This window comes from Neolamprologus multifasciatus, chromosome 9 (genome assembly GCF_963576455.1).
Source record: "Neolamprologus multifasciatus chromosome 9, fNeoMul1.2, whole genome shotgun sequence".
Taxonomy (NCBI): Eukaryota; Metazoa; Chordata; class Actinopteri; order Cichliformes; family Cichlidae; genus Neolamprologus; species Neolamprologus multifasciatus.
The window spans coordinates 18,508,361-18,536,140 of NC_140447.1; the positions used below are offsets into that span (position 1 = coordinate 18,508,361).

At 40.3% G+C, this 27,780-nt stretch overlaps 2 protein-coding genes and 1 long non-coding RNA gene across 4 annotated transcripts in view; 1 reads left to right on the top strand and 2 right to left on the bottom strand.

Annotated features, from left to right (window-relative positions):
- drd3 (dopamine receptor D3) overlaps positions 1-18,200 on the bottom strand; it is a 42,344-nt gene extending 24,144 nt beyond the window's left edge. The window contains exons 1-4 of one of the 2 annotated variants that reach the window (XM_085173030.1): positions 17,415-18,200; positions 15,254-15,586; positions 9,348-9,460; positions 6,477-6,613 (exon numbers count right to left, since the gene is read on the bottom strand). In XM_085173030.1, coding sequence (XP_085029156.1) covers positions 6,477-6,613; positions 9,348-9,460; positions 15,254-15,544 — 541 coding nt within the window. In that variant the 5' untranslated portion in view covers positions 15,545-15,586; positions 17,415-18,200. The remainder of the gene's footprint in view (positions 1-6,476; positions 6,614-9,347; positions 9,461-15,253; positions 15,587-17,414) is intronic. The other variant, XM_085173031.1, reaches the window with a different exon arrangement.
- Positions 587-3,030, top strand: LOC146511413 (uncharacterized). Its single transcript, XR_014876149.1, has 2 exons — positions 587-2,565; positions 2,869-3,030. It is a non-coding gene; the product is annotated as an uncharacterized LOC146511413 (long non-coding RNA).
- A 1,866-nt stretch (positions 18,201-20,066) lies between the features above and the next one.
- On the bottom strand, positions 20,067-22,464 carry LOC146511414 (thiosulfate:glutathione sulfurtransferase). Its single transcript, XM_085172296.1, has 4 exons — positions 22,053-22,464; positions 21,445-21,567; positions 21,186-21,348; positions 20,067-20,363 (listed from the first exon to the last, which is right to left on the bottom strand). The coding sequence occupies exons 1-4, from the start codon at positions 22,231-22,233 to the stop codon at positions 20,309-20,311; spliced, it is 522 nt and encodes a 173-aa protein (XP_085028422.1). The 5' UTR covers positions 22,234-22,464; the 3' UTR covers positions 20,067-20,308.
- Positions 22,465-27,780: the final 5,316 nt, after the last annotated feature.

The window sequence follows — 27,780 nt, forward strand, 5'->3', positions numbered from 1 at the left end:
CAATATGGCTGATGTAATTAACAGAATGTTAGGAAGAGAAATCCTTGGTACTAGTGATTGAGATACAATCAAGAGGGTGGGAACTGTTGTGGGATTTCTCTTTAGTGTATTGTCCTTTAATGTATTGTCTTGCTTTCATGTTACCTAGTCTAGTATGGGTGGTGGGATTTCTCTTTAATGTATTGTCCTGATGAAATGCTTTCATGTCACTTAGTTTAGTATGTCTGGTTCACACCTTATTCACGCTGGGAAACAGACAGTGAGAAACTGGTGAATGTCTCCCAGGATGGGGAAGCTCACACAGGAAGGCTTGACCCCAGAGTGGGGGAGATTCACACAGATGGTAGAGAGTCTGTCTGGTTAGAGCCAAGGTGTGAACTGAAACTGTAAAAGCCTTTTGTTCTGTGACTGTATAAAAAGGACCTGAACTGTTCATTGTCAGAGACGACTTTCAGTGCCCCCTGACTGACGTCCCTCCTTATGCATGAGATAGCTGAAATAAAGGTGTTGTTACAACTCATCGTGTCTGCAGGACTTGGTAATTGAAATTTCCACAACAAGTCCACAATTTATTCTGGACACTTGCTAACGTGCCATCTCTGTGGCTTTCATCGGAGCCAAAACGGACGTCATGCATGTTGTTCAAATACAGCAGTTTGGCTAAAAGATTCACAAAAGAGTAATGATTACAAGCAAAGCGGGATGATTCTGGCTGAGGTTACGGGTTTGTAGCGAACATCTAATGTTTCTATATTTTATGTAAACTTGCTCAGGGGAAAGCATTTTGAACTATAATCATCATTCACTCCAAAATACATTACAGTGCTGAGTCCAATACATCTCAGTCTCTGAGACAACAACTTTGATAGACTGGCCCCTCTGGCTGGGAGAGTCACATATTTGAGTCCAGCAGAGTAACAGTGGAGCCATTTTTGGCCTCATGACAGTGTTTGGCTCCATGTTTCTTGAGCAGATAGCTGTTTTATGCTCTGAAATTTATTATGTGAATGCTCTCTTTGTTTGCTCAATATAAGCTTCTCTATTTCAGAGGCAGGGCCATAGCAGATGTAATGCCACGCTACAACACATTTGTAAACAAGCAATAAGCAACCCAAATCAAAAATGATGTAGTGTTAAAAAGCAAAAGACTCTCTGTCCTACCTGGTTTCACTGACAGTGAATGCCTCGAGTATACAGTGGGGCAAAAAAGTATTTAGTCAGCCACCGATTGTGCAAGTTCCCCCACTTAAAATGATGACAGAGGTCAGTAATTTGCACCAGAGGTACACTTCAACTGTGAGAGACAGAATGTGAAAAAAAAAATCCATGAATTCACATGGTAGGATTTGTAAAGAATTTATTCGTAAATCAGGGTGGAAAATAAGTATTTGGTCAATAACAAAAATACAACTCGATACTTTGTAACATAACCTTTGTTGGCAATAACAGAGGTCAAACGTTTACTATAGGTCTTTACCAGGTTTGCACACACAGTAGCTGGTATTTTGGCCCATTCCTCCATGCAGATCTTCTCAAGAGCAGTGATGTTTTGGGGCTGTCACCGAGCAACACGGACTTTCAACTCCCGCCACAGATTTTCTATGGGGTTGAGGTCTGGAGACTGGCTAGGCCACTCCAGGACTTTCAAATGCTTCTTACGGAGCCACTCCTTTGTTGCCCGGGCGGTGTGTTTTGGATCATTGTCATGTTGGAAGACCCAGCCTCGTTTCATCTTCAAAGTTCTCACTGATGGAAGGAGGTTTTGGCTCAAAATCTCACGATACTTGGCCCCATTCATTCTGTCCTTAACACGGATCAGTCGTCCTGTCCCCTTGGCAGAAAAACAGCCCCATAGCATGATGTTTCCACCCCCATGCTTCACAGTAGGTATGGTGTTCTTGGGATGCAACTCAGTATTCTTCTTCCTCCAAACACGACGAGTTGAGTTTATACCAAAAAGTTCTACTTTGGTTTCATCTGACCACATGACATTCTCCCAATCCTCTGCTGTATCATCCATGTGCTCTCTAGCAAACTTCAGACGGGCCTGGACATGCACTGGTGTAACCCTGGTTAACATAACTGCCAATAAATAAAAGCCTGTTAGTAAAAACAGTCATAAGAAATATATCACAGGTGATAAATAAATAGATCATAATGGTTAGAAAATTCATTAAAAACATCAGCAATGATATAATTCATGTTATAGGATTTCATTGTGTTTAAAAACATGTTAAAAGAGTACAAAACTTGCTAATTCATGGTGTTTTATGTTAATTCAGGTAAAATGGCTAAAATATGTGTTGAGACTCTTATTGTGAAAGGGCACGCTGCAGCGTGACTCCTGTGATAGCCACACCCAATCGGGTTGTTCATTCTTTTTGATGCTAGAGAGGGAGAAATGCAGACAGTCCTTGCGGAGCTGCTGCCTAAACGAGTGAAAAAAGATTAAAAACGAGCCAGAAATCTACATAAAGCCATTTTTGTACTCTGGAGAATATATTTTTTGTTTTTCCGACCTGTCCTTGCCTCGGTGACGTTGTGAACATAACCGAACGGGACTTGGTGAGTTTAGAAATTGTATTTTATTTCATGCAAGAAATGTTTTGTTGTATTATATTGCTCATTTCATGCAAACGGAGAGCCAAGGTAGCAGATTTATGTTGTTTTATGTTAAACACGGTGGATTCGTGCTTAACCGACACACAGGCTGTACTTCAAAGGCCTTTGACGGTGTTTCAGCGCGCCATTTTGGCGTCACCTCATTCACGGCTAAATAAGCTGGAAAAATGGACTTTTACTGTTATTTAAGAGCTACCCTTGTGTTATTTTCGAATGTTTATGCACTTTATTTTGTTGTTATGGTAGGCCATTAAGGTTTGGATCGGGAAATACCGAGCTAGAATCGGAGTTTGATCCGCTGAGCGAGAAACAAGATGGCGAGCCACCCACGGACCCATTGAACTGTACCGAGCAGGAAAAGGGAAAACGCCCCCTGCTGGACGTTGAGCTCTTTCGCTGAAAAAACTGGTAGGATTAATCCATACACCTCTGCAAAAGAACAGCGGACTTTCAAAGCACTGGATAATCATTTGGAGTAATTCCAGGATTAATAGTTAAAGGACACAGAGACAACTTTCTTTTGTTTATTTGTTTGTTTAAGGGGATTATTCAGCCTTTTGCTGAATTGTTTTTAGTTTTTACATGTTTTTGTAAATTATTTTGGTCAACCTCACATTTTAATGCTCTAATGGTGTTAATGGAAATGTAAATAAGTTTGTTGGGTTAAAACAAAATAAGAACTGGTTGAGATTGAAAGGTGAACCTAGACCAACATTAAATTAAATCTTGGGCCTAAAGAACTGAACTTGATTTAAAATAACACAGTGTTAATGCAAATAGATCAAAGGGTAAACTTGAACTTAGAACTTGAAATAAATAAGACAATAACCTAGGTTGAAAATAACATCCTTTTAAAGCCAAATAAAAGGTTTTGAGATAAATAGGACAAACTAACAGAATATACTGAACAAAAAGGGGAAAGAAAATATCTTGTTTTCCTTAAATGTGTGATGTTGGATGTTTTATGTGATGTGTGTTAACTGTCTATTCTCTGTCTTCACAAAATAACAAGCCGGCAATTTAAACGTATTTTCTGGTCTGTGGTCTTTATTACATGCTACACTCATTACTACTCTAGTAGTCGAACCTAACTGGTCCTAGTATACTGTAACGACTCCAGAAGTGTTACACTGGCTTCAGCAGCGGAACACGTCTGGCACTGCGGGATTTGATTCCCTGCCGTTGTAGTGTGTTACTGATGGTGACCTTTGTTACTTTGGTCCCAGCTCTCTGCAGGTCATTCACCAGGTCCCCCCGTGTGGTTCTGGGATCTTTGCTCACCGTTCTCATGATCATTTTGACCCCACGGGATGAGATCTTGCGTGGAGCCCCAGATCGAGGGAGATTATCAGTGGTCTTGTATGTCTTCCATTTTCTGATGATTGCTCCCACAGTTGATTTTTTCACACCAAGCTGCTTGCCTATTGTAGATTCGCTCTTCCCAGTCTGGTGCAGGTCTACAATTCTTTTCCTGGTGTCCTTCGAAAGCTCTTTGGTCTTGGCCATGGCGGAGTTTGGAGTCTGACTGGTTGAGGCTGTGGACAGGTGTCTTTTATACAGATGATGAGGTCAAACAGGTGCCATTCATACAGGTAACGAGTGGGGGACAGAAAAGCTTCTTACAGAAGACGTTACAGGTCTGTGAGAGCCAGGGATTTTCCTTGTTTGAGGTGACCAAATACTTATTTTCCACCCTGATTTACGAATAAATTCTTTACAAATCCTACCATGTGAATTCATGGATTTTTTTTTCACATTCTGTCTCTCACAGTTGAAGTGTACCTCTGGTGCAAATTACTGACCTCTGTCATCATTTTAAGTGGGGGAACTTGCACAATCGGTGGCTGACTAAATACTTTTTTGCCCCACTGTAAAACTATAGGTTTTCTGACCACGATTGTGTATGAAAGTGGATACTTGGATGAGCTGAATACTTCAGATGCTGAGTTCAAGATAGCAAGGTTTTATGTTCTACTTGCAGACAAGAATGAAGGGATTTTTGTTCCTGCAGTGATCCCACCATAGAGTAAAATGCTGTTAGACTAAATACAGAACAGCATAGAAAAGTAAAACACATGCAAAATAAAAAAATAGCCCTACTGTGCACAGTACAGGAATCACTGCACATGCTGCTGTGTCTTTTGGTCATGCATACTGATCAACCTCACCTAATGCTCCCGTTGCACTGTAACAGGAGAAAACCCACCATCAAAACTGCATCCACCCTCTGCATCTCCCTGCTGTTGTAATCTCCTTGCTACACTGCCATAAATCCTTCCTCGCTCTTCTTCTCCTTAGTCAGGCTTCTACACCTGTAAAATGTTCATCTGAGCAGATTCACCATCTGTTGATGGTAAACGCTCTTACTTGTGCAAGTAACAACCAGTGTTGGTCAAGTTACTTGAAAAAAAGTAATCAGTAACTAATTACTGATTACTTCCCCAAAAAGTAATCCTGTTACTTTACTGATTACTTATTTTCAAAAGTAATTAATTACTTAGTTACTTAGTTACTTTTTAAAAACACGATTTACAACCTGAATAGGTAATAAAGCAATAGATCTTTCAGCCCAATTCTACTTTTTCTGCATAATCCATCATACAAAATGTAATCAAATGGAAAAGTCTCTTTTTAAAACTTGTTTTATCAGTTTTAATCTTTTAACTTTATGCATCAAGCAACAATTAAATTATATGCAACATTCTCTGACTTGAAGAAATTAGTTTAACATTTAAACCTATTTTCTGCACATTCCAGCACATAATTTTGTGTGTGTGTGTTTACACTCAGTCTTTCAAATAGATGCAAGTAAAACACTGCATAAAATAAATAAAATCAAAGACTAGTGGTCCTGTTGCTCTATTTTCACTTGTAAAGCAGGAGTAGGGTAGGCGGAGGTTTGCCCTGGTTCAGGTGTGCCGCAGTGGTCAGTTGAAGAATCCGCGAGTTTCTCTGTGAGTTTCCCATTACGTGGTAACACACTCGGTGCTTGTTTAGGGTTTTTTTTCGCTGTAAAAATAAGTTTTCTTCCCACGCACAACGGACGCAAATGTTTTTGTCACTTTTTATGGAATCAAACTCAAAGTAAGGTCAGTACTTCCACGCTTTAAACGCTGCACGGTTTACTCTCTCCCGCTCTCGATATATGATCCATTGTTGATCTGCACACAGCTGTTGTCACGAATGTCGCACTCGCTTACGTCACTGTCATGAGACATTCTCGCAAAAAAATCACGGTTTTAGTAACGCAGTAACGCAGCGTTCCTACGGGAAAGTAACGGTAATCTAATTACCGTTTTTGCAATAGTAATCCCTTACTTTACTCATTACTTGAAAAAAGTAATCAGATTACAGTAACGCGTTACCCATCTCTGGTAACAACATCCAAATGAGAAAAGCTGTAACGCTGGGTTTTATTAAGCAGTTGTGTCATTGCAGTGAATCTTACACTTGTTGGTTTATATATTTACTTATTTTTAACAGGAAATGTTGTAGCTGTCAGAAATTGCACAAAATCTCAAACTCTGTGAAAACACTGCAAAAGTGTGACATGAATGGTCATTTTCTCTGTGATTATATCCTTCACAACATGACAGGAATACTGCATTAGACTCTGCTTCCCTGGTTTGCCCACATCCTTCAGAATCGACATGTTTCAGCTCTTAATGCCAATAATATCATTTGCTGTTACTTTCACAGACTTGACAAAACTCAGACGACACATGAAATGTTTACAGCACTTGAGTTACTCCCCACGGCCATCCTAAATGCTAAGAACACTAAACTTTAATTCTAAATTACGTAATTAACGTTAACCAGAAAACAAGCCAAAGTTTAAATTTTGCTGAGCTGACCTGTGGTGTTGAATCCAAACAGCAGGGGGCAGGACACCGCGAAGGCCAAGACCCACACGGTAGCAATCATGACAAACACTCTTTTTCTGGAGCGATGAGTGGTGTTGTACAAGACGGGCATCACTACTGCCGTATACCTGCAGACACAGACAAAGATTAGAGTTTGCTCAGCTTTGCAGACGTATTTGTACAGAGGACAGGTGGTGACCTTTGAATGAAGGAAAAAGTGCTGATGCGGTCCTGCAAAAGGGAATAATTAGAGGGAGAAAAAGAGTGTTGGGCTTTGGGGATGCCAAGAAATGCAATGCAGAGAAAAAGTGGATGGTATAAAGACCAACAATGGGAAGGCGTACCAGGCACTATTATTTAGAAACAAATGGGTATTCAGCAGTAACTCTAGTGAGGCTTTGATTTAAGAGTTAATCAGCACACTATATGCCAAGAGTGTATAATGAGCCCGGAAAAACTGTCCAGCAATAGCCTAGAAGAAGCTGCAATTATGCTGGAACCCAACCCAAAATAGATGTGATGTAATGTTGTTTAGAGCCAGACAACTGCCATGATTGTTTATCCTCATCAGGCTAATTACTCCTGTTCTTCTCTGGGCAAAATACAGAGTGAAACCCGGAGCCAAACGCGGACGTCCACTAAAAATATTCTTCCCACGCTACTTCCCTTTGCCTTTAACCTCCTGCTACGGCACTGCTGGGTTAGAATAAATGCAAAGATTTTAAAAAAATTAAGGAAAAGAAAGGAAAAAAGTTGAATGATAAAAAAAATTATATGCAACCTTTATTGATCAAGCGCTGCTTTACGTTACACCTTTAGCTTCATCAGCTCTTAAAATCACCACTCAAAGCATGACTTAAACTGTAAGTACTTTCACCGGGACAATTCTTCTTGAAGTTTCACGGTAGAACTTGGGTTATCGCGTATTTACGCTGCTTCTGAAGAGCCGTTGAAAGCGGACAAATCCTCTGTTTTCAAAGAGATCAATGTGCGGTGCTGCTGCGAAGGTAATACTGATCTCAGTGACACGCAATGTCCCAGGGGCTTTGCATTAATTTAGAAGCACACAAACATCTGATGCTGCAGAGGTGCTTTTGACTTCTGTATTAAACAGAAAGAAGAGCAGCGTTCAGGACGACTTCATTGCTCAGGTGCAAATTATGAAACATCCAAAAGAATCAAGCAGTCCAACAAATAAAAGAAGGGTTTCAGGATATCTGATTTGCTCATTTAATTGTGAAGACAGCCCCATAAAGTATTTAACCAGTTGATTCGGCAACATTCAGCTGGATTCCTACAAAAAAATGATGTCAGGAAAGTTTTACAGGATACAATCTCTGCCAGATTAACATGTTTAGAAGCTCTGGAATTGGGGCCACTGCCCTTTTTTGGCCTCAGAGCTCCATGGCATTTCTGTTGTGCCATGTTGCCTCATTAAACCCGGATTCTCATTGTTGGTTTTGTTGTTTATTAATTCATTTATAATGATTTCTTGGCCACTTCTGACAGGAGACACATTTCACGAACACAGCATTAACAGAGCATGATTTTTTTTTGCTATTGTTCTGGATTTTGGACTCAGGGTTATGAGTTTGAGGTTTTTTTTAGATTCTTGTTTTCTATTTTGTGTGCTGTCTTCATTGTTCTTTTGCTTTTGAACTTGAGTTATTTCTGAAGTCTAACTAGTGTTTGTTTGCAGTTCCAACTGCACCTGCAGTTCAATAGAATTCATTACTATCTACCTCAAGCATTCGCATTATTTGCATTTGCATTATTATTATTGTTTACACTTGGCGCTTCATTATGGAAGTTTGGTTATTTATATCTGATTATTTCATTGTTAATAAACCAAGAACCAGTAGCAAGTGTCTTTGGAATAGTGAACAAATGACAAACTCTCACAATAAGCTCTCTAAGTGATCAAAGCTGCAGATTTCTCTGTAGGTTTTTGACTAAAAGAAACTCCCACCACACTGTGAGCATTTTCTCGCTGGCATTATAAAAATATCACTACTAAAATTAAGTGTAAGAATGTTATATTTTACTTTTCATAACCTCCGCCAAGGGGATTGTGGGACTGGATTTTTTATGTTTATTTTTTGTCCAATCTACTCAAAAAAAAAATTCTGAACAGATTTGCATTGACGTTTTGGGCCCTGGCCCAACTTAGGAGTGATTCACTTTTGGAGTCGATCCAAAGGAGGACTCTTTGGAAGCAGTCTTCACCACTGTGAGGTTTGGCCTTTTCCCATTATATCCTCACAAATGCTTATCATATTGATATAACAAAAATTGGCAGATATCGTTTTGATGTTCTTGAGGAAATCTAAGCTGGAGCCAGAGATCCTTCGTCCAGGGACTCGCTTTGTGGAGGGAGTTCTCAGCTCTGGAGGAAATGTGGTCTTTGACGGCTCTTGCTTGGACAGAGATTCTTGTTGATATGTGGCCACCACTCTGGTTTCACGTTTCCTCATTATCTGGCAGAGTGGTTCAGATCTGCTCGTTTGTTGGGTCTTTTTCTGTGGAGTTGGCATGTTCATCCCGTGCCCATGTGAGTTTTCTCTAGCAGCTTTCTTCCATGGTCCAAAGACATCCATGTTAATTTATTGGCGATTCTAAGTTAGCTGTAGCTGTATCTTAGGCAATGATGCAATATAAAGTAATATAATGAGTAACAAATCAAGAGTAATAGCAATGTGTTAAAACCCCACAACAAATACTGCAGGAGAACCTTGTTTGTTATTGCGGCAAATGAATGTATTGAAATAATACAATAATACACTGGAGATGTCATGGCAACATCTGTAGTCATACATAGTAACTGCAGCAAAAAGATAAAGACACACACACACTCGCACTCACCTGTCAATGCTGATAGCGCACAGGTTGAGAATACTGGCGGTGCACATCATCACATCCAGCGTGACAAAGATGTTACAGTAGAGCCGGCTGAAAAGCCAGGCTCCGCCGACCACCTGCAAAGGACAGACAGGCAGATTAACGACACTCACGTTTCCCCCTCCTTTTCTTCCCCTTCTTCACAGTCAAGTGTGAAGTGCAGCGCAGGTGACAAAAAGGTTTCGTGAAGAGGGGAAAAAAAGGGCACACAAGAGGCACTTTGGCCCAAATTACATAAAGAAAATCAAGTCTGAGCTGCCAGCATGAGTCACATATTAACCCTGACACACTGAAGTTGGGCGTTTGTGACTACCGGGATATCACTTTGGTTTATTAATGTGTGTTTATGTTATGATATAGTGTTTCAGATTTGTAGCAAGGTAATCCAAAGTACTCAAGTGCAAAAAGTCCTGTTATTCCAGTGCCGTGATGAGTGGCATGGAAATAAGCCGAAGGAGGGTGCCCATCTAAATGCAAGGTTTAATTACACTGAAGGTATTTGTCAAACTTTTTTTTCACAAAGGGCATAAGCCTCCAGTTAACACACCAGTACCCCCACCTCTTCCTCCCCAGCAGAGTCTTACTCAAGTCGACAGGCTTTCACTTAGGCACCATAATACCTGGTAATAACTGTCTGACAGAAATAAATGGGATCCAAGCAGCATTGCCTCACTACTGAATCTCTCAAATCCAGCAAGTGAATATATGCCTACCTACACAGAGAGGCAGCAGGCACACATGCACATACACATACAAGTATATAAATAGGTCAAATTAGCTTCTTTTTGCTATTTTTTTCTACACCAGAGGTGTCACATGTTTGAATTCAGAAAAATTTCACATGTCTAACCTGCTTAACCTAACATCGTCATAACCTTTGTCGACACGTGGAAATCCAAATTTCATCTCAAAGAAGGCATTCTGTCAAACTTCACACACTAACATCAGTTGCTTTCTGTTGAATAAAGTCTTCTCTCAGGAGGCTCGGGGGGAATTTTGTCAGGTCTCAGATAATTATCTAATGACGACGGCACAACGATGCCATTGTGGTTATGATTGCTACTAAGATAACAAAGTTTCAACACAAATCCTTCCACAAACTAAGAGTGTGAAAATTGAAGAACAGCTTTGCGTTGTGTACCAGTTTGAAACTACATACTGTTTCTCTTCAATTTGTAAGTATTTAGTGTGCTCACATGAGACACCGTTTCCTGGAAGTCTTTTTCCACAGTTGTTGCTTGAAATACAACATTGCAATGTAGTGTTTGATGTACCTTCATTAACAGTGATAATCTTTATGCTTTCAGTAAATTGCATGGAATTGGGCCTCATCATACTGAGAATCAAACTGAATGCCTGCATCTATTCAAGCAAATTGCTGTGACACCTTTATCATCTTGATTTTAAGCCCAAACACTAACCAAGAACTAGCTGTTTAAAGAAATAAATAACCTAGATCATGCTTTCAGTCTTTGTGCCCCCAATTAAATACATTTCCAATAAATAAGGGCTCTACACACACTATGTTCATGCATGTAAACAGCACTGCAACCTAATTGAAGAGGACTCTAAATTATTTTAATAAGTGTGTGAGACCAAAACAAAAATCAGGCAAATAAGGCCACCACAGAGGGAGAAGTAGAAACCATGTTTTGAACTATTGACCGTGAGCTTGATATGAATCTCCTGTTCCACCACACACTAAAGCTCTTTTATTGGATTGAGACCTGGTGACTGTGGAGGCCAGTTGAATGCAGTGAAGTCATGGTCATGTTCGAGAAACCAGTTGGGGATGATCTGAGTTTTGTGTAATAATACGTTATGCTGCTTAATGCTGCCATCAGAAGATGGGTATACTGTGGTCATAATGGCATGAACATGTTCAGCAACAATACTCAGGTAGGCTGTGGTAATGAAGTTATGCTGAATTGGCACAGAGTGGTCCAAAGTATGCCGAGAAAATATCCTCTACACCATTAAAATAGCAGCACCCTGAACGGTTGATACAAGATAGGATGGATCCATGTCTTCATGTTGTTTAAGACAGATTCTGATCCTCCCATTTGAGATGTTGCAGCAGAAACTGAGATTCATCAGGCCAGCCAATGTTATGTTTTTCCAGTCAACTATTATCTCGCCTCTTGATCCCATGTGAATTGTAGCCTCACTTTCACCTGGTGTGGTCTTCTGCTGCTGTAGTTCATCTGCTTCAAGGTTGGTAAACCTCAGAGATGGTCGTGTGTGAAGATCCCAGCAGATGAGCAGTTTCTGAGACACGAACCAACAACTATGCCACATTCAAAGTTACTTAAATTACTTTTCTTCCCCATTCTGATGCTCAAACTTCAGCAGGTCGTCTTGACCATGTCTACGTACCTAAATGCTTTGAAAGTAATATATGTAATTGGCTGATTACATATTTGTACTAATGAGCAGCTGAACAGGTGTCATCGATTACAAGTCATCGATCCAGGGATGATGTTGTCATGTCTGTGTGCGGTAGGCAGTAATGGTGGACCCAAAGTGCAGACTCATGGAGGCAAAAAGGTGAATTCAAACACAGCTTTACTGCAGGATGGCAAAAAATAACTGAACTGAAAATAAAAATAAACTAAACAAGGTATGCAGGCTGACAGACAGAACACACAGTAAGAGATGATGGAGATCACGACAGAGACCAAGGAAAACACAGGACTTAAATACACAGAGGGCGCAATTAGGGAATAGATGGGAGGGAAACATAGCTGGGACAAATCAGACCTCAAGAGACAAGGAAAACAAAACTAGAAACACTGACATGAGACACGGACTTTCAAAGTAAAACAGGAAACATAACACAGAGACGCAACAAGGGGATACAGGTGACAGGGGAGACAGAGGAACCATGAAGCAGAGACAGAAACCAGGAGACTAAGAACGCTAACATAGAAACCAAAATACTAGAAATATAAATAATGACAAAATCAAAGTTCAATAATAATAAAAAACTCAAAACACTGGGTCAACAACCCAGGTGCCCTAACAGATATGACTTGTAAAGTACTGTATGGTTTTTACTGAGAATGCACAGGTTAATTATAAGACTAGATCAGACGTTGGTAGTTCAATTCCTGACTGCTAATCTGCATGCCAAAGTTGCTCCGATGCATTCATTGGAGTGTCAATGTTAGATATAAAGGTGTATAAAAAGTGCTTGTGTGAATGAGGCAAGTCGTACAAAGCGCTCCGAGTGCTCGAGTATAAAAGTGCTATATATGAACCAGCTCATTTAACACCTGACTACCCTAAAAAGAGAATATAGCCTCCACTTTACAAATGGAGCCGTTTCTATACAGTCATGTTGCATAGTTTTGGAGGCTGAGCGACATTGTTTAGGATGAAGTGCTAGACGTGAGCGCTCATTCATTACTGCCATTGCAACCACTTTGCTCAAGTACAAGTCATAGATCAGCTGCTCCATTCAAGGATAATATGACTTGCTCAAGGGCACATGATTGGCTCCAGCTGAGGACAGGAAGAGCGACGCTCACTGACTTTTCTCGTAAGAACACACCTGCAAAAGCTCATCAGCATCCCTCTACATCAGGTTAATCTGCAGACCTTCAGATTACAGCTCCCAGGGTGATGGTGCTTAGTCTTGGGAGCTGAAAGTCTTTACCTCTGATGCTGAACTAATAAATTTCTCCCCAGCCTTTTTTTTTTAAAACAATATTCTTTTAAATTTACTCTAAAATAATGAATATTGGACTTTTGTGTCATATTATCTTTTAATAACAAGTTTTTACAGTGTTTAATAAACTCCCCTTTGAATCTGAAATGAGGAGATCCAACTCCAAATTTAAAAAAAAAGTAGCACATGCTTTTACAGCATAGCTGCTCGCTAGGAAGTTAAACCCATGACTGAACCCTGTCGAGGTTTATGGCACCCTAAATTGACCTTTCGGAGGATGTAATCATCTTTAATCTGTCAACTTCTGCTCACTGGGTGTGTAATTACGTTTTTTTTGAGTTGGTCTGCTGTTGAATCGTCTGCACTGCAGGAGAAAAAGCACTTTCTGCTGACACTGAGCAAAATTCGGGCACGAAAGGTTGGCTGCTTATTAAACACAACCGGACTTCAGGACTCATGTTGGCAAACGCCTGTCCTGCAGGAACACTCTCTGTCTCTGCGAGCTTCAAGATGGTTGTTCTATACACACTTACGAGCCTGCCTGAAGTAAATTTGCAGCGTTCAGTGACCTTAGTGAAGTGTGGTTGTCTGATGGTCATGTGCACCTCCATACTTAATGGAGCTGCTGAACAGCAAGTAACACGAAGGAAAGCGATAATTACCAGAAAAACTATGTTACACTAGTGAGTAATCTGCAAGGAGTAAATAAAAGTGAACAGAAACTATAAAAGGTTTTTTGCTGCGAAGGTTGGATAAGAATGAAATTCACAAGTTTGCAGAAGCCTCTTTATCATCTGTGGCTCAGCCAATTACAGAGCAGATGACGCTCTTATTTAATATTCAATATATCCTTAAGCAATTATGTATAATCTACATAAATACTGAATCACTATCTAAAATACTTTCATCATCATTACTGTCTTTGGATCACCCACACAGCTGTCACCATGTAATAAGCTCAAATGACCCTCATCCCTCTTTGAGTTTAACTTTTTTATTTTGTCTTCCACACAACTTTCCTCTGTTCTCTTCATAATGTCAACTCATTCACTCCTAAATAACGGTATTTTATCCCGTCTACATCCTCCATATTTCTAATCATGTCTTGCTTCCCCCCTGCTTCAGGGCTCTCCATGATTTATTTCCTGTTAGGCGGCACTTCTGCAGCTGTTAGTGGGAATATTGCAGGGTACTAATTATCAACAATTAATAAAAACAAACATCCATAAGCAGGCAAACATGCAATTAGGATTAAAAATGATGTAATCCCAATAGGAATGGGAACTAGTTTGTTAGCAAGTGAAAAGAAATGATGAAACAGTGATAGCTGAGTGGATGAAACACTTGCTTAAAATGAATGGTTGAAATAGTTAGAAAATGTCCATGGATAAATAAAAATGAACTACCAAGGTGTAATTAGAAGGGGCAAAACGTTTGACCTTAACACTTTAGCTGGTTTCTATTTGGCTGTAATTTCCTTTAAGGTCAGATTCTTCTAAAGCTCTCCTGATAAGAAGAAAATTAAATTGCTCTTTGGAAGTCCTGCTGTGGGTATCTGCATGTGCATCCATGAGATTTCAGCTCAAACTGGCACTGAAAGCAAATATCAACTTCTGTTTCAAACCAATCCCAGCCTCATGTTGACGAGTATCACAAAGACCAAACAGTGTATTTCTGTGGAAGGCCCTGCAGGCTGGCAAGTTGCAACACGTTGCATCAGAATTTGTCCAGCGGGGTAAGATCATCAACCCAAACAGTTATGGGGCAACTGAGTGAGAACACTGGGCACAAAATGACCTGAAATCTTCTCGTCTCATTTTGCCCCCTGCAACTCTGTGATGTTCTCTGGAATTCAGGTTAAAGAGTTGATGTGCGGGCATGGTGGAGAAGAATAAGTGGAGAGCTGGAAGCGGTGTAATGCTTCACAAGAAAATTCAAAGGGAAAAACAGACCAATGCAAATGAGTTCCATTTCTGTCAGATCCCACCTCAGCATGGATAAAAGTTTGATTCAGCTTCTGCTACTCTAAACATTAGCAGCAGGAATGAAACCTCTGCCAAAGAGTGCAAAATATGACCATTCAACCTCCCAAAATATGTAAAGAAAATCCTTCTATATGGATGTAATTACAATACATTTTTAAAACGCTATTGAAAAGAACATGCGTGAGATACTGAAGGATGTAAACGCAGACACTCACCTCCAGGTAGACAGCCCAGGGCATGACCAGAGAGGCCACGAGCAGGTCAGACACAGCCAGGCTCACCACCAGGTAGTTGGTGGTTGTCTGGAGGGAACGTTCCCTCAGCACGGCCAGACACACCAACACGTTCCCAAACACGATGGCTAGGATAAGCAGAGAGTACAGCATGGCATAGTAATTGCGCTCCCCCTCGTCCTGCCATGGTGCCTCCAAGGTCTCATTCCTCTCATCCCATCTGAGGCGCTCTGACTCATTCCAGAGCCGCTCCGAGCTGCTAAACATCGCCATTGAGACGTCCCAGTGACATGGGAGGTGAGATGTTTGGCAGACCTGCCCAAAGAAAAGAGTATTGGAATAAACACACAACCTTCTGTTTCCTTTTGGATTCCCACACTTTAGTCATTAGGTGAATTTACCCATAGAAAGGTCTGCTGGAAAACAGATGCTGACTCCCAACACAAGTCAGATGCACTGATAAATGAAACGTAAGGAGATAAATCCCAGCAGTAACACTCTCTTTGCAGAGCATCGCTGCTTTTTGCTGGCACGAGTTTCATTTCTCCTGCTGAATAAAAAATGGGGGAGCGTATTGACACCTCTTCACGATACGGCTCCATGGCTCCTATAGAGACAATCATCTCCATAAAGACTCAGCAGACAATGTATGCTTCGACTGTCCAATGCATTTATGATTGTTCCAGTCAGCCTTTCAAAAGCACTGCGATCGTTCCTGTAAATGGCATCTAAAACAACTGATAAAAACAGGAGCTATAAAACAGAGATGGTAGCTTTAATTAGGGCCTGGAAGAGAAGCCTTAAGCAGTGTCTGGAAGGTTAGCTCATCAGGGAGGGGTAATAAGTCTGTGCTGCCACCCTGAGAGGTCTGCTTGGCTCGGTGCTCCTTGCACTCAGCCCTTCCTCTCATTTATCATCAAACCTCCCTATCTGGCCCAAGTCCAGATATCAGCCCACTGTGGTAATACTCACACCTGTGTCTAGATGGTAAACATACTGATCCATCTAATCCAGCTTCCCCCATTCTTTCAATGACAGAAACAGGGAGAAAGACACAGAGAAAATCAGATCCTTTTTAGAACTGGCTCAGACCCAGGAGGCTTTTAAAGATTTTCTCAGTCTATAAGGCTACCAAGCTCTTCAATAGCTCCTGTATCATATTATTGTCCACAGGAGAACCTGAAGAAGCAGGGAAAAGCCAGGCACCAATACCGATCACCTTGAAGTCTCCTCAGGGGAGTGCAGCAGTGGATTTATCACAGAATGAGGTGTGGCAGGTTGCAGGGATGCCAATCAAAAAATATTTGAGGAAAACCACATCTGTACACACACACACACACACACACACACACACACACACAGGAGCACAAGGTCGCATATTGCTCTGCTGAAAGGTTTGTTTATACTTGTAACAAGTGCTAATTGGACCTGATTGTCCTGTGCACACTTTTTTTACGACCTCGCTTTAATGTTAACCGCTTATTCCGGCCTCTCACTGCCCCTGTCCAGGGGTCTGACCTCTCATAAGTGCCTGTGAAGTAGGCATCTAACAGACCCTTCAATGCACATGCATGGTGGCATAGCATCTGACTCAGCGGACATGCTCTAAAGTCACAGTGAAGCCTGCACAGTGGCAGCGATAGTGACGGTGTTTAACTTTATGTTTTTTCGTAAAGACAGTTGTTAACCCAATAATAAACTGCGCATAGACTAAGGGGAGGGTTGCTGCCACAGCAGACTTGGCTGACACCCTGTCAAGGATCCCCCCTAGTCTAGCTGTGTGTAATAAATGAATTTATTACAAATACCTGCCAAGTTCATCTTATTACTCGATCGTCAAACATTTATCGCAGAATTCAATTAAAGCCCATAATTGCAGCGCCCTATCGTGCGTCGAAATCAGCTTTCTGCAAAGGTTGAGGTCAGTTGTAGTCCAGTCACACACATGAATGGCCCAATTAGGGACAAAAATGATTGTGCCACATGATCAGTTATCGAAGTAAATGCGCAATCAAACTGTTAAACGAGCAGCGGGTGAGGATTCAGCTGGAGAGACAACACATAAAACATTTCAATTAATAATACATTACTGCTTTTTCTTTTAAAAACCCTAAACAAAAAGTACGCACACGCGCTTACATACCTGTTAGTGTTTCGCAGTGAAGAATTCATCAGATGCCATCGAGGAAAAGCATCATCCGTGCTGAGTTAAAAGTTGCCCGGTCGTTGCGTCCAGCACTGGGAGGCGAGCGGGAGGAGCCGGGGAGCGCTCGGTGCCATTGCGCACGGGCGAATGTGGATGTTGAGAGCTCGCAGATGAAACTCCAATCTCGCTCGCTCACTTCATTTCCCCCCCACCGGCTCTCGGTGGCTATGAGGCTTTCTACGGTGAGCTTTCTGCGGCCACACCGGAGTTGTTGTGGCTACATCAGGTGTGCTTAGTGACGCCGTGGCTAATTATTAATCTGAGGATAAAATGATTGCGTGTCAGTGCTATGATAGATGTTTTTGTATATCTGCGTTGTGAGTTAAAATCCCCTCCCTCATCAGTATGACCCTGACACAGTCTCGCAGTCTGGGTCGTGCTTTGCTGGAAGTGATATTGGAATAAAAATAGCCAGATGCTGGCCTCATAAAACAACTAAATGAAAGACCTGTGGGGCATTACCTGGGTGCTTAAAAACACGTGTAAACCATCGCGCGATTATCTTTATGGGCCCCTTTACAACCCTGCGACATAAGAAATACCAAAAAGAAAAAAGAAACTCTATGCAGATAAAGAATACCAGGAGCTTTTTGCCTTATATCTCTCTGCTCTCATCCAATGCGCCCCCCTCTCTGTCTACATGGCATTTCAAGATAAGAGGAATCAGTACTGCACGAGCCCCTACAGCGCGCACCAAATAAATGAGATCTGGAAGAAACAACACGAAGGAGGGTGCCATTTTTCCCATTCATGTACACATTCCAGCTCGCAAAGAAGGAAGAAAAAAAATAAACTGGAGAAAATTCAGTTAAAGTCCTGTGAGGGAGGTTTAGCACAACAGCCGTTTTGGAGACAAATAAAGGCCACGTGGTTTACATTTCCAGAATTTAAAAAAAAAAAAAAATCAAAACAGAGCCATGTAGTCGACTTTATTACAAAGCCTTGGTAGAGTGCATTTTAAAAAGCAGCGAGCAGCAGGAAGTTAATGGCCTGTCCTGTGTAACTGCAGCCGCTGACAAACAATCGCCCACTGATCATTTTTCACCCTGAACCACCTGTCAGTTTGTGTTTTAACTCATGTAAAAGTGCCTAAATGTCCTTGGTTCCCACTGGAAATCTGACCCATCCTTCTTGTCTGCAGAAGCTTTCTGGCATATATATATCTTCTGCCGTATAAAGCTCTGGATACTTCTAATATGTGCTGTAGGTGGCATGTGTTTGGAACCTGATGAAATTTTATGATGTCCCACATCCACAACACAGGATACATTTTGTCTGTGGATGATGTTGCAGTGCAGTCACTCGAAACCATTAATGTCCATTAAATCCAGACACCCTTTGCTCTCTTTATGTTCATCTCCTCCAAATTCATCATTTAGGGTGTGCACTCAATTCCCTCCATACATCCACACATACACATCAACTCTTTCACCCATGACACGCCGGCTGTATGGATACTATGCAAATAGCTCTGATCAGAAAGGGACGGAAGCTGAAAAGTGAAGTGGGATCAGTTTCCGCTTTTGAATGAGAGCTGCACAGACCTTGGCCAGCTCGAGCTCCTGACAGCCGCTCACAGAGCTGTTACTCACGGGATGTATATCAGCGCAGACTAATACCACTGTGAAGGTCAGTCCTTATAGGGTACGGTACAATAATAAAAAGAACAGTGTTGGAGAGTAAATGGAAATAAGCACTTAGAGTTGGCCGGCATTTTGCTGCTATCTGCTGGCAGTCAGGCTGAACTGCTGTTATTCCAAATTGAAATAATTCAGTGCATGTGCGGGTATGTTCACACTGCAAAAGGACCAAAAAATGAAACTCAGGAGAACATATTAGGAGACATGTTAAATGGAAATAAACACAGTTGAATAATTACGTAAAACATAATAATAAAAGCCTATGGATTGCTTATTTATTCATTAGGTATTCTAAAGAGCTTTATTTTATTTTAATTTATTTGTTTTCCCCTTGTTGTATCGATTGATTGTGAAACCTAGCCCCACCCTTCATGTCATTTGCACATCCTGGGTCAAATGGCCCAGGATGTGCGTGGGGGTTACATTACACCAACTCTACCAAATGTTGCAACAGGAAATGAGGGTTAATCAGACCAAGAAATGTTTTCTCAGTGTTTTATTACGCAAATGTCCTTAGCTCAGAGGAGTGACACCCAGTGAAGTCTTCAGCTGCTGCTGACAACAACAAAAAACCTATAATAATAATAATAGTGGAATTGTAAAGCGCTTTGGGTGCCTAGAAAAGCGCTATATAAATGCAATCCATTATTATAAGCTCAAAGTGCGGGCGAAACAGCCACATGCTCATTAAAATAACGTTTCGGGCCAATGGAAGTAAATTTTTCTCACCACTTATTTAAATGAACATTTTAATGAGCTTGTCTCCTGTATTTTTACTTCTGTGCTTTCCCTTTTTTCCCCTTTTGTTTAGCGTTTTCATGGAAACATCAAGGTGGTAAAAAGAAAAACAAAACAACCAAAAACTTGAATATAAAATGGACAGGTGGGTTGTTTTTTCTATACTAATAAGATATTTATAATGACAAAGAAAAAAAAAAGATTTTAACACAAATGTTTAATTTTTTATAGCTTTTATTTAAAGAACCTTCACATTCATCAGCTGCCAATTCATGTCATATCTTGAAGCAGGATAAAAAGGACACTTGTAATATTTTTAGTAAAGTTACAGCAAAACTGTTAAAAACTTCTTTTGACAGTACTCTTGAACAAAAGAAGAAATATATCCCAGTCACAGTGCATTAAATAAAAGGAACAGTACTTTGAAGAACTTCAGTGCAGATTTCACCCGATTCACTTTCCTTCTCGCTCGACCCACTCTGAGTAGCCTCCTTTAAAATGTCTCGCCCTGAGGGGGGAAAAACAAAAGCACAGATCGAGGAGCTTAATCTCTTAACACGGTTGTTTGCTTTATATTAAAAGGTCACCCACAGTTCAGAAAGTCAAAGTATCACCTGAGGACACTTCTCCAGCTGCAGCAGGAATGCACCATTTATATCTCATGGATTGACTTCCTGGGAGACATCTAAATGTAGCAGAAGTGCTGTAAAAATAACTAATTATCTCGATTGATTGATGATTAATGTCTAAGGTTTTTTGTTTTTATATGCACATACATTTTTTTTTCTTATAGGCCAAATGAGACTTCATGTAGATTTGTCAGTAGAAAAATATCTGTATGGGAATTGCACATTCACAAAACTAAGTAAATAAATTTCTTTCAACCCGTCTATCAAAGCCAGTGAGACTGCATGCAGTATAAAACCAGCCATCCAGTCTAGTCTCCTCACAGTGCATTTGATCTTCACTTGGCATAACCTGATCTGCAGGACGCTCGTCTGTGACCTAACTGCCCATATTGTTGCTGATCCCTGTCCAATTTGCCAACTTAACTTGTAAATGGCCACATTTTTCCACCATTGCCCTGTACCATTAGCCTATACCCTTAGAACTGGTTCTGGAGAAAGAGAAAACACTCCACAGCATAATCTACAGAGCTAGCAACACAGGTTTTTGGCCATGCCCCAATGCTTTCAGACTTTGTAAATCTCTCAGTGAATAAATTTACCCTGGAAACACACACCGCGTTCCCACAGTCAATTTCCACTGGTAGTGTGCTTAATCTCCAGGTTTGTTTTGCATAGAAACAAGCACATGTATTACGACTTACTTGCTAAATCCCAGCTGATGAGCGATGCCCAGTGCTCTGCTGCTCCTGATGCCACTTCTGCAGTGAAACACAATGTTGTCGCCAGCTTTCGTGGGAGCCTTCACTTCAAACCTTTGCTCAAAGAGCTCAGGGGACAGTTGCAGAGACTCCTCCAGGTTGTCCACTGACATGCATACCAAGAAAGAACACACATGTTAACTACAAATGCAGGAAAACAGGAAAACAGACAAGTCCCTACAAGTTTCAGAACCCTGCTTACGTGGGACGTTGACGGCCTGGGGAATTTGTCCAGCCTGGTACTCATCAGGATTTCTCACATCAAAGAGCTGAATGTTATGGCTTGCCAGCATGGTCTTCAGCTCTGAGTAGGTCACCACTGAACCTGAAAAGCAACAAAGAAAGGAAACAGGAAGAGAGAGTTTTAATTTATTGTTGCTTATAGTGCTTATATTCGTTGAAAATGATGTGAAACCACAATTTCTTGATTTAATTAGAGTACGTGTTATCTGAACCCCTGCTGATGGTAAACACTGTGGCTGCCTGGTGTGGGGGTGAAATCAAAGTGCCACAGCTAAGCTACAGTATTATCCTCTCTTTGAAATATTGAGAGAAACTGCTTGTGTACACCACCTAAAGTCCATTCAGCTGGGAAGATGCTGAGTATAGGTAGCCATAACACAGTCAGGGCAATTGACGATTTAAAACAGCATTCCAGCAGTTTAACACAAAATATCATGCGATCAAACTATTAATATCAGTTACTAAGAAATATATCTGTAGGCTCAAAGTGACATGCTGGCCTAGTATTACAAGATTATTATTTTATTCCTGTAAGAGGGTTTCGACAGGACACAACGACGGTTTTACCATTGTCTGATGCTTCTTCGCATTTCGGACTCGATGTTGAAAAAGTCCGACATATCGACCCAAAGTTTGAGTAACACCTCCGGTTCGCCTCCGTAACACCTTGGCAGAAACTCCGGGACAGCACGAAGGACAGCATTATGCACACTACTGGAGTGCACGAACTGACACGACCTAAATACATACTGCTACTTTATTGTTATCACCAAATGACCATACATTCACTCAGCCGGTTTAATTCTTCTTCTCCTTCTTTTCTGGGAGGGGGTGCTCCTTAAATAATGGTGCGTTTGGCGCCGATCTCAGGATGTAGCAGTTATAGCACCAACCGCTGGTAAAAGGGCTTTCATTCTCTCCCGATAGGGGGCAGTGAAATAGGCAGGTTTGTTCCCATTTTCTGTAGTCCCTTTACTTTAAAGGTTTAATACATTTCTACAGTAATCTGGAGAAACACATATCATTGCTTACAATAAACTAACTGACTGTTCAAACACACTTGACATGTCTACTTTAAACACTTGACAAGTTTATACACTTCTTTCATCTTTACGCTGTTTTTTTTTTTCCTTCTCGGCCTGCTGTCCCTGGACGCCCTGCTTCCGTCTCAGAGCTGCGCTTGCGCATATAGAAACATATGGACGTCCTGTGTTGAAGCACACAAATCTGTGGTATAAACGAATGAATAAAAGAAGAAAGAAGAAAGAAGAAGAAAGATCCACATAATAATATGTTATACACAATCAGTCATTGATTGATAACTTCAGTGTAATAATTGTCAGTTTTCATTTTGCTAACTAGCTCCATACAACTTTACAAACAGTTAAACTCAGTTAAAGACTTTGATGCCTGTCCTCTGGTAAAGGAAAGACATGCGTAAGATTTGGACAACAGCTAAGAAAGGGTTAAAAAAAATAAATGTTTTCAGGTGATATTCTACCCTGAATAAAAATATATTTTTATTATTATAGCACCACGTCTCTTATAGAGTGACTTTTCTATCTTTTCAAAGGAATAGTTAAAACATCTGCTGGATGGTGCTCAGGATGTTTTATGAGTCTGTGGTGTCCAGTCGAATCCTCTATGTTATTGGTGTGCTGCAGCAGCAGACTGAGGGTAGTGCATAACAGCACTGCTCAATAATCTGATTCATGTGGTCAGCAACGTCGTTGATGTGGAGCTTGACTTTCTGACGGATGTTTCAGAAAGGAGGATGCTGTCCAGGTTACAGTCAATACTAGAGAAATCCTTCACACAGGATGCAGGAGCATGTTCAGCAAAAGACTCATTAAACTTCATAACTCTTCTTCATGATGCCTGGACTGTATTCACCTGTAATATCTTATCTATTATTTTTTAAAGTTTGCAATACTTAATTTTAATTCAAAGTCACACTTTGAGAGTCTTAGTCTGACTTATTTTTTTTAATGTAGAAACTTTCCATTTAGTAACTTTCATGATTATATTTTATATGAGTGTCTGTTAAAAAAAACTAACAATAACAGTTTAGAATGGAACTAATAAAGTATTCTGATTATGTCTTTATTTAACACATCTGCTTAGAAATATCTGCCTTCTTTTCTTTAATGGAAATAAATGACAGCTGCTACGTGGCTCTCAAAGGGACAAAAGTAGATGTGAAAAACTGAGCAGTAGTGTCTCTTTGTAGCCATAATGACAGTTACTCACCATCAGTTTATAATAAGTTCATCTGTAATAACACCAACAGTGAGAGTTCATCAGGAATGTGAGCCTCAAGCATTCAGTGCTTTGTAAGAAAGTTACACTTTCCTGCTGAGACACTGCAGTGGGGGTTGAAGAAACAGCTCTCACATATGATGCTGTTTCATTCACATGTGCAGGTGTTCTACTGAAAGAACATCTGCACATCCTGTTGTTGTTTATCTTGCTAATTAAGTAAGCCTGGGAACAATTACCCCCCAGTGTGCTTAACGGTTGGTCTATGACAGCTTTGTTTTACTTCCTTACACCTTAGTCTTTCAACTTGTGAGCCCGTTGTTATCTTTCAGATGCTTCTCTTCTGTTGATGTGTAACACTTACATGTAAAGCACACCCACCCTCTGATTTTTGCCTCCTCCCTTACTTTGTCAGTGATTCCTGGTGGTCCCACTCTCTCGCTCAGTGACAACAGACCAACACAGTAAACTCTTGGAAAAAAAAGAATTTTTGTGATTTGTAAAATTATTTTATTGGTTAATTTGTGATTTTTTTTAACATTACAAAGCTTTCCACTTACTTTTGATTTAAGACTATTTTTAACTGTTCAGAGAACTCGGTCAGTGTTTGTTTGGGTTAACACAATGTCAGTGCTGTGCTGTGGTTAAAATCTTGATGGAAAAAGCATGAAAACAAGTCGTTAAATCAGGCTCGGAAAACCTGACAGAAGGACAAGAGCTGACAATTTGCAGATGGTCTGATGTATGTAGCCACACTCACTTCACTGCAGGGCTTAAGAGGATAGACGTGTAGTGACTCCTGGGACATGAAGGGTTTGAACGTGTATTTTTGGCATGGCATAATTCATTGGTCTGTGCATGGAGAACCTTTTCCCTTTATTATGTGCAAGTGTCATTAGTTGTATCATCCACCATCCACATGTGATGGCTCTGGCTCAAAGGGAAGGACAAAATATGGAGACCACACATGATTTGCATGGAAAGTAAAAATTGTTAAAAAAACCCCCCTAAAGTTAATAATTCAATTCAATTCAATTTTATTTATATAGCACCAAATCACAACAAAAGTCGCCTCAAGGCACTTCATAGTGGGACAGTTAATCTGTAATGTGTGTGTAGTGTGTGGATGTGTGTTCCTGTGCTGTAGATAAATCAAAATATAAAGCAAACTGTCAGGCGTGGTGTGGAGGCGAGTAAGAAGGAACCCAAATGCAGGACTCACAGGTAGGTGAAGACTGGTGTTTATTGTGATGGCGTGAGCAAACAGAACAGAGGTAGGAAATGGCTGGCTGGCTGGCTGGATGACTGACTGAAGGAAGGAAGGAAGGAAGGAAGGAAGGAAGGAAGGAAGGAAGGACGGACGGACGGACGGACGGACTGAGTGGCTGGCTGGCTGGCTGGCGGAAACGACAACATAACATCAATGACACGACAAAGAACTGGTGAAACCGAGGAACTTAAATACACAGGTTGAATGATGACACTGATTGGAAACAGGTGAGTACAGGGCTGAACATAATCTGACTAATGACACGAGAGACAAGCTGACATGGGGAAAAAACAGGAAGTGAAAACATTGATGTGGGAAAACTGAAAACACTGGGTCACCGACCCAGGAACCCTGACACAAACAAAGTTCAAATAAACTCAAATTACCTGAAAGGGAAATACAGAAAAGTTGCAAACACTACTCTAAATAATTTTATTCTAATACCAGTAACCATCAAAACATGGAACTGGATACAGAGGATTGATGGTCATTACACATATTTATTCAGAATAAAACAGTTTTTTGTGTGTTTCAGTTCTAGGGGATGTCAACATAACTGCACAGCTACACAGTAACAGTCAGCGCATGTAAGGAAATACAGTCATTTAACTTATTTTTTAAGGAAATAACTCAAATAACTGCACCGGCATACAGAAGCCCATTTTAGTAACAATCACTACTGTGTTGTGATGTCAGAGTAATGTCACTAAAGCTGTTTTAAAAAAGCTTCTTGAAAAGCATCCGAGTGTTTTAAAATGTTACAGGGACAGCCCTAACAGCAATCACATTTCCCTTGTATTGGCTTGTCATTGGTGTAATTCCCAATGTGATCATGTACCATTACTGTGCCATTAACCTTTGTCTTCCTGTCTTTTTGCGGTCTGATTGTTTTTTCTTATTTTCTCTTCCCCTTCACCCCCAACCAATCACCCTGTGTCTGCCGGAGGCTTCTTATTGTTAAAAGGGACTTTTTCCTTCCCATTGTTGCCCTTGCTCAAAGGGGATCAGTTGATTGTTGGGGGTTTCTCTCTTATATTGTACGGTGTTTGGTCTTTACCTGACAACATAAGACAGCTGTTTTTAATCAATTGGCACTATTTATATTGAATTGAATTTTATGGATTTTCTTTAGTTGAATTGAATTGAACTGAATTGATCTTATATTAGTTTTTAACGTAATAATTTTATCCAAAATTTTTATATTTTGTTAAACATTGTTGACTTTATTGATCTATGCTGGAAAATAAACCTATTGCCTCCACATGAGGACATACTTTTTTTTAAACAAAAAGCAAGCAACAGCTGTATAATAAGCAATGACTTCCTGTACAAAGATGTAGTTTTCATACTTCATGCTAGTACTTCAGTGGGTCCAAGTCATCACAAATAGTCAGGAAAAATGAAAAATGCATCCCAAAGATGAAGTGGAGACAAGTGGCAACATTACTTTTTAAAATTGTCACAATATGTGACAAATAGGGATACTTTGCTACAGAATACATAGCACAATAGCCCACTCAACTGTTCAGCGGATGTAATAAATGATGTGAATAATACACTAAATGTAGGCTGAGTTTTTCAAATGATTACACAGCGCCCCCAGGTGGCGGAATGTTATAATATTACACAATTCCTGTGACAATAATTAATTAATATGACAGGGTTTGTTTATCTGTCTTCCTCACTGCTCGTCACAATATCACTTTCTCTCAACATCTCCATCCTCCAATTACTCCAGCAAACACCCACAAAGCCCTGACCTAGAGATCATGTTTAGTTCAAACAGCTTAAATACTGTTAGTGTAATTACTTTTAAACAATCTGTAACTGCTGAGTTTGTGTTTATCGCCACACCAGGGAAAGATTTCCTTGCTGCTGCATGTGGGATAGTCTGAGAAGGAGGGTTTCCAAGTTTTTTTTTAAAAAGAGGGCAGAGGAGGACAAGAACAAGCCAAGAGGGCCCACAGAAAATCTGCTCATCTTCAGCCCTGTGTTTTACAGATTTATTACACAAAAGGTGGGAGTGCACAAGCCTTTAAACATGAAACAACTATTTTGCAAAGTGGAAAACATATTTAAAAAAAACCCAAAAAACTTTTTAGTCAAGCACAAATTGTATTCCAATGTAGCTTAATGATGCACAAGTATATTCAAAGTATCTATATAGAGCTGACCGTTTCAAAATAATATAAAACGTATTCATGTTTTCATTGCAGCTGCTGCTGATTGTAATTATTTTTATACTGATCGGTTGCATGATCTATAATAATGCAATTTATGTGCAAAATAATTATTCTGTAAAATCAATATTATGGAGTAAAAAAATATGATATTTGCATTCAAAAATATAGCAGTATAGAAGCAGAAAGTTGCAAAGCATACAAATATTTATATTATGTACATGTACGTTAAAGTATGTATGTTAAAGTATGTATGTTAAAGTATGTATGTTAAAGTATGTATGTTAAAGTAAGAGTGTATCAAGTTACGCTCCTTCTGGTCCTATTCATGCGATCATCTAAAGGTACTTGGTGTGTGTGTGTATTAGGGAGGGGGGGCACACCATGCCCCCTATGGACACACCACTGAGTCCAATGTGATTGTAGTCTACTGTAGACAAGATAAACCTGGGAAGACTCTGTTAAACTGCTTTTTAACATGTTTGCAAGATATGTATGTGTCTTGGTAATCTCAAATTACACTTAGAAATTTTTTTTGGTTTACAGGCTGACATCTGCCAATGATACATTGATTTTTTACATTCTT

Excerpts from the sequence above, each read along its gene's own strand:
- LOC146511414 (XM_085172296.1), bottom strand. The coding sequence starts at position 22,233 with ATGTATTTAGGTCGTGTCAGTTCGTGCACTCCAGTAGTGTGCATAATG. Across the intron at positions 21,568-22,052 it reads CGAAGAAGCATCAGACAATG|GTTCAGTGGTGACCTACTCA; the intron begins GTAAAACCGTCG and ends GTTGCTTTTCAG. Across the intron at positions 20,364-21,185 it reads CATCAGCTGGGATTTAGCAA|GGCGAGACATTTTAAAGGAG; the intron begins GTAAGTCGTAAT and ends TTCCCCCCTCAG.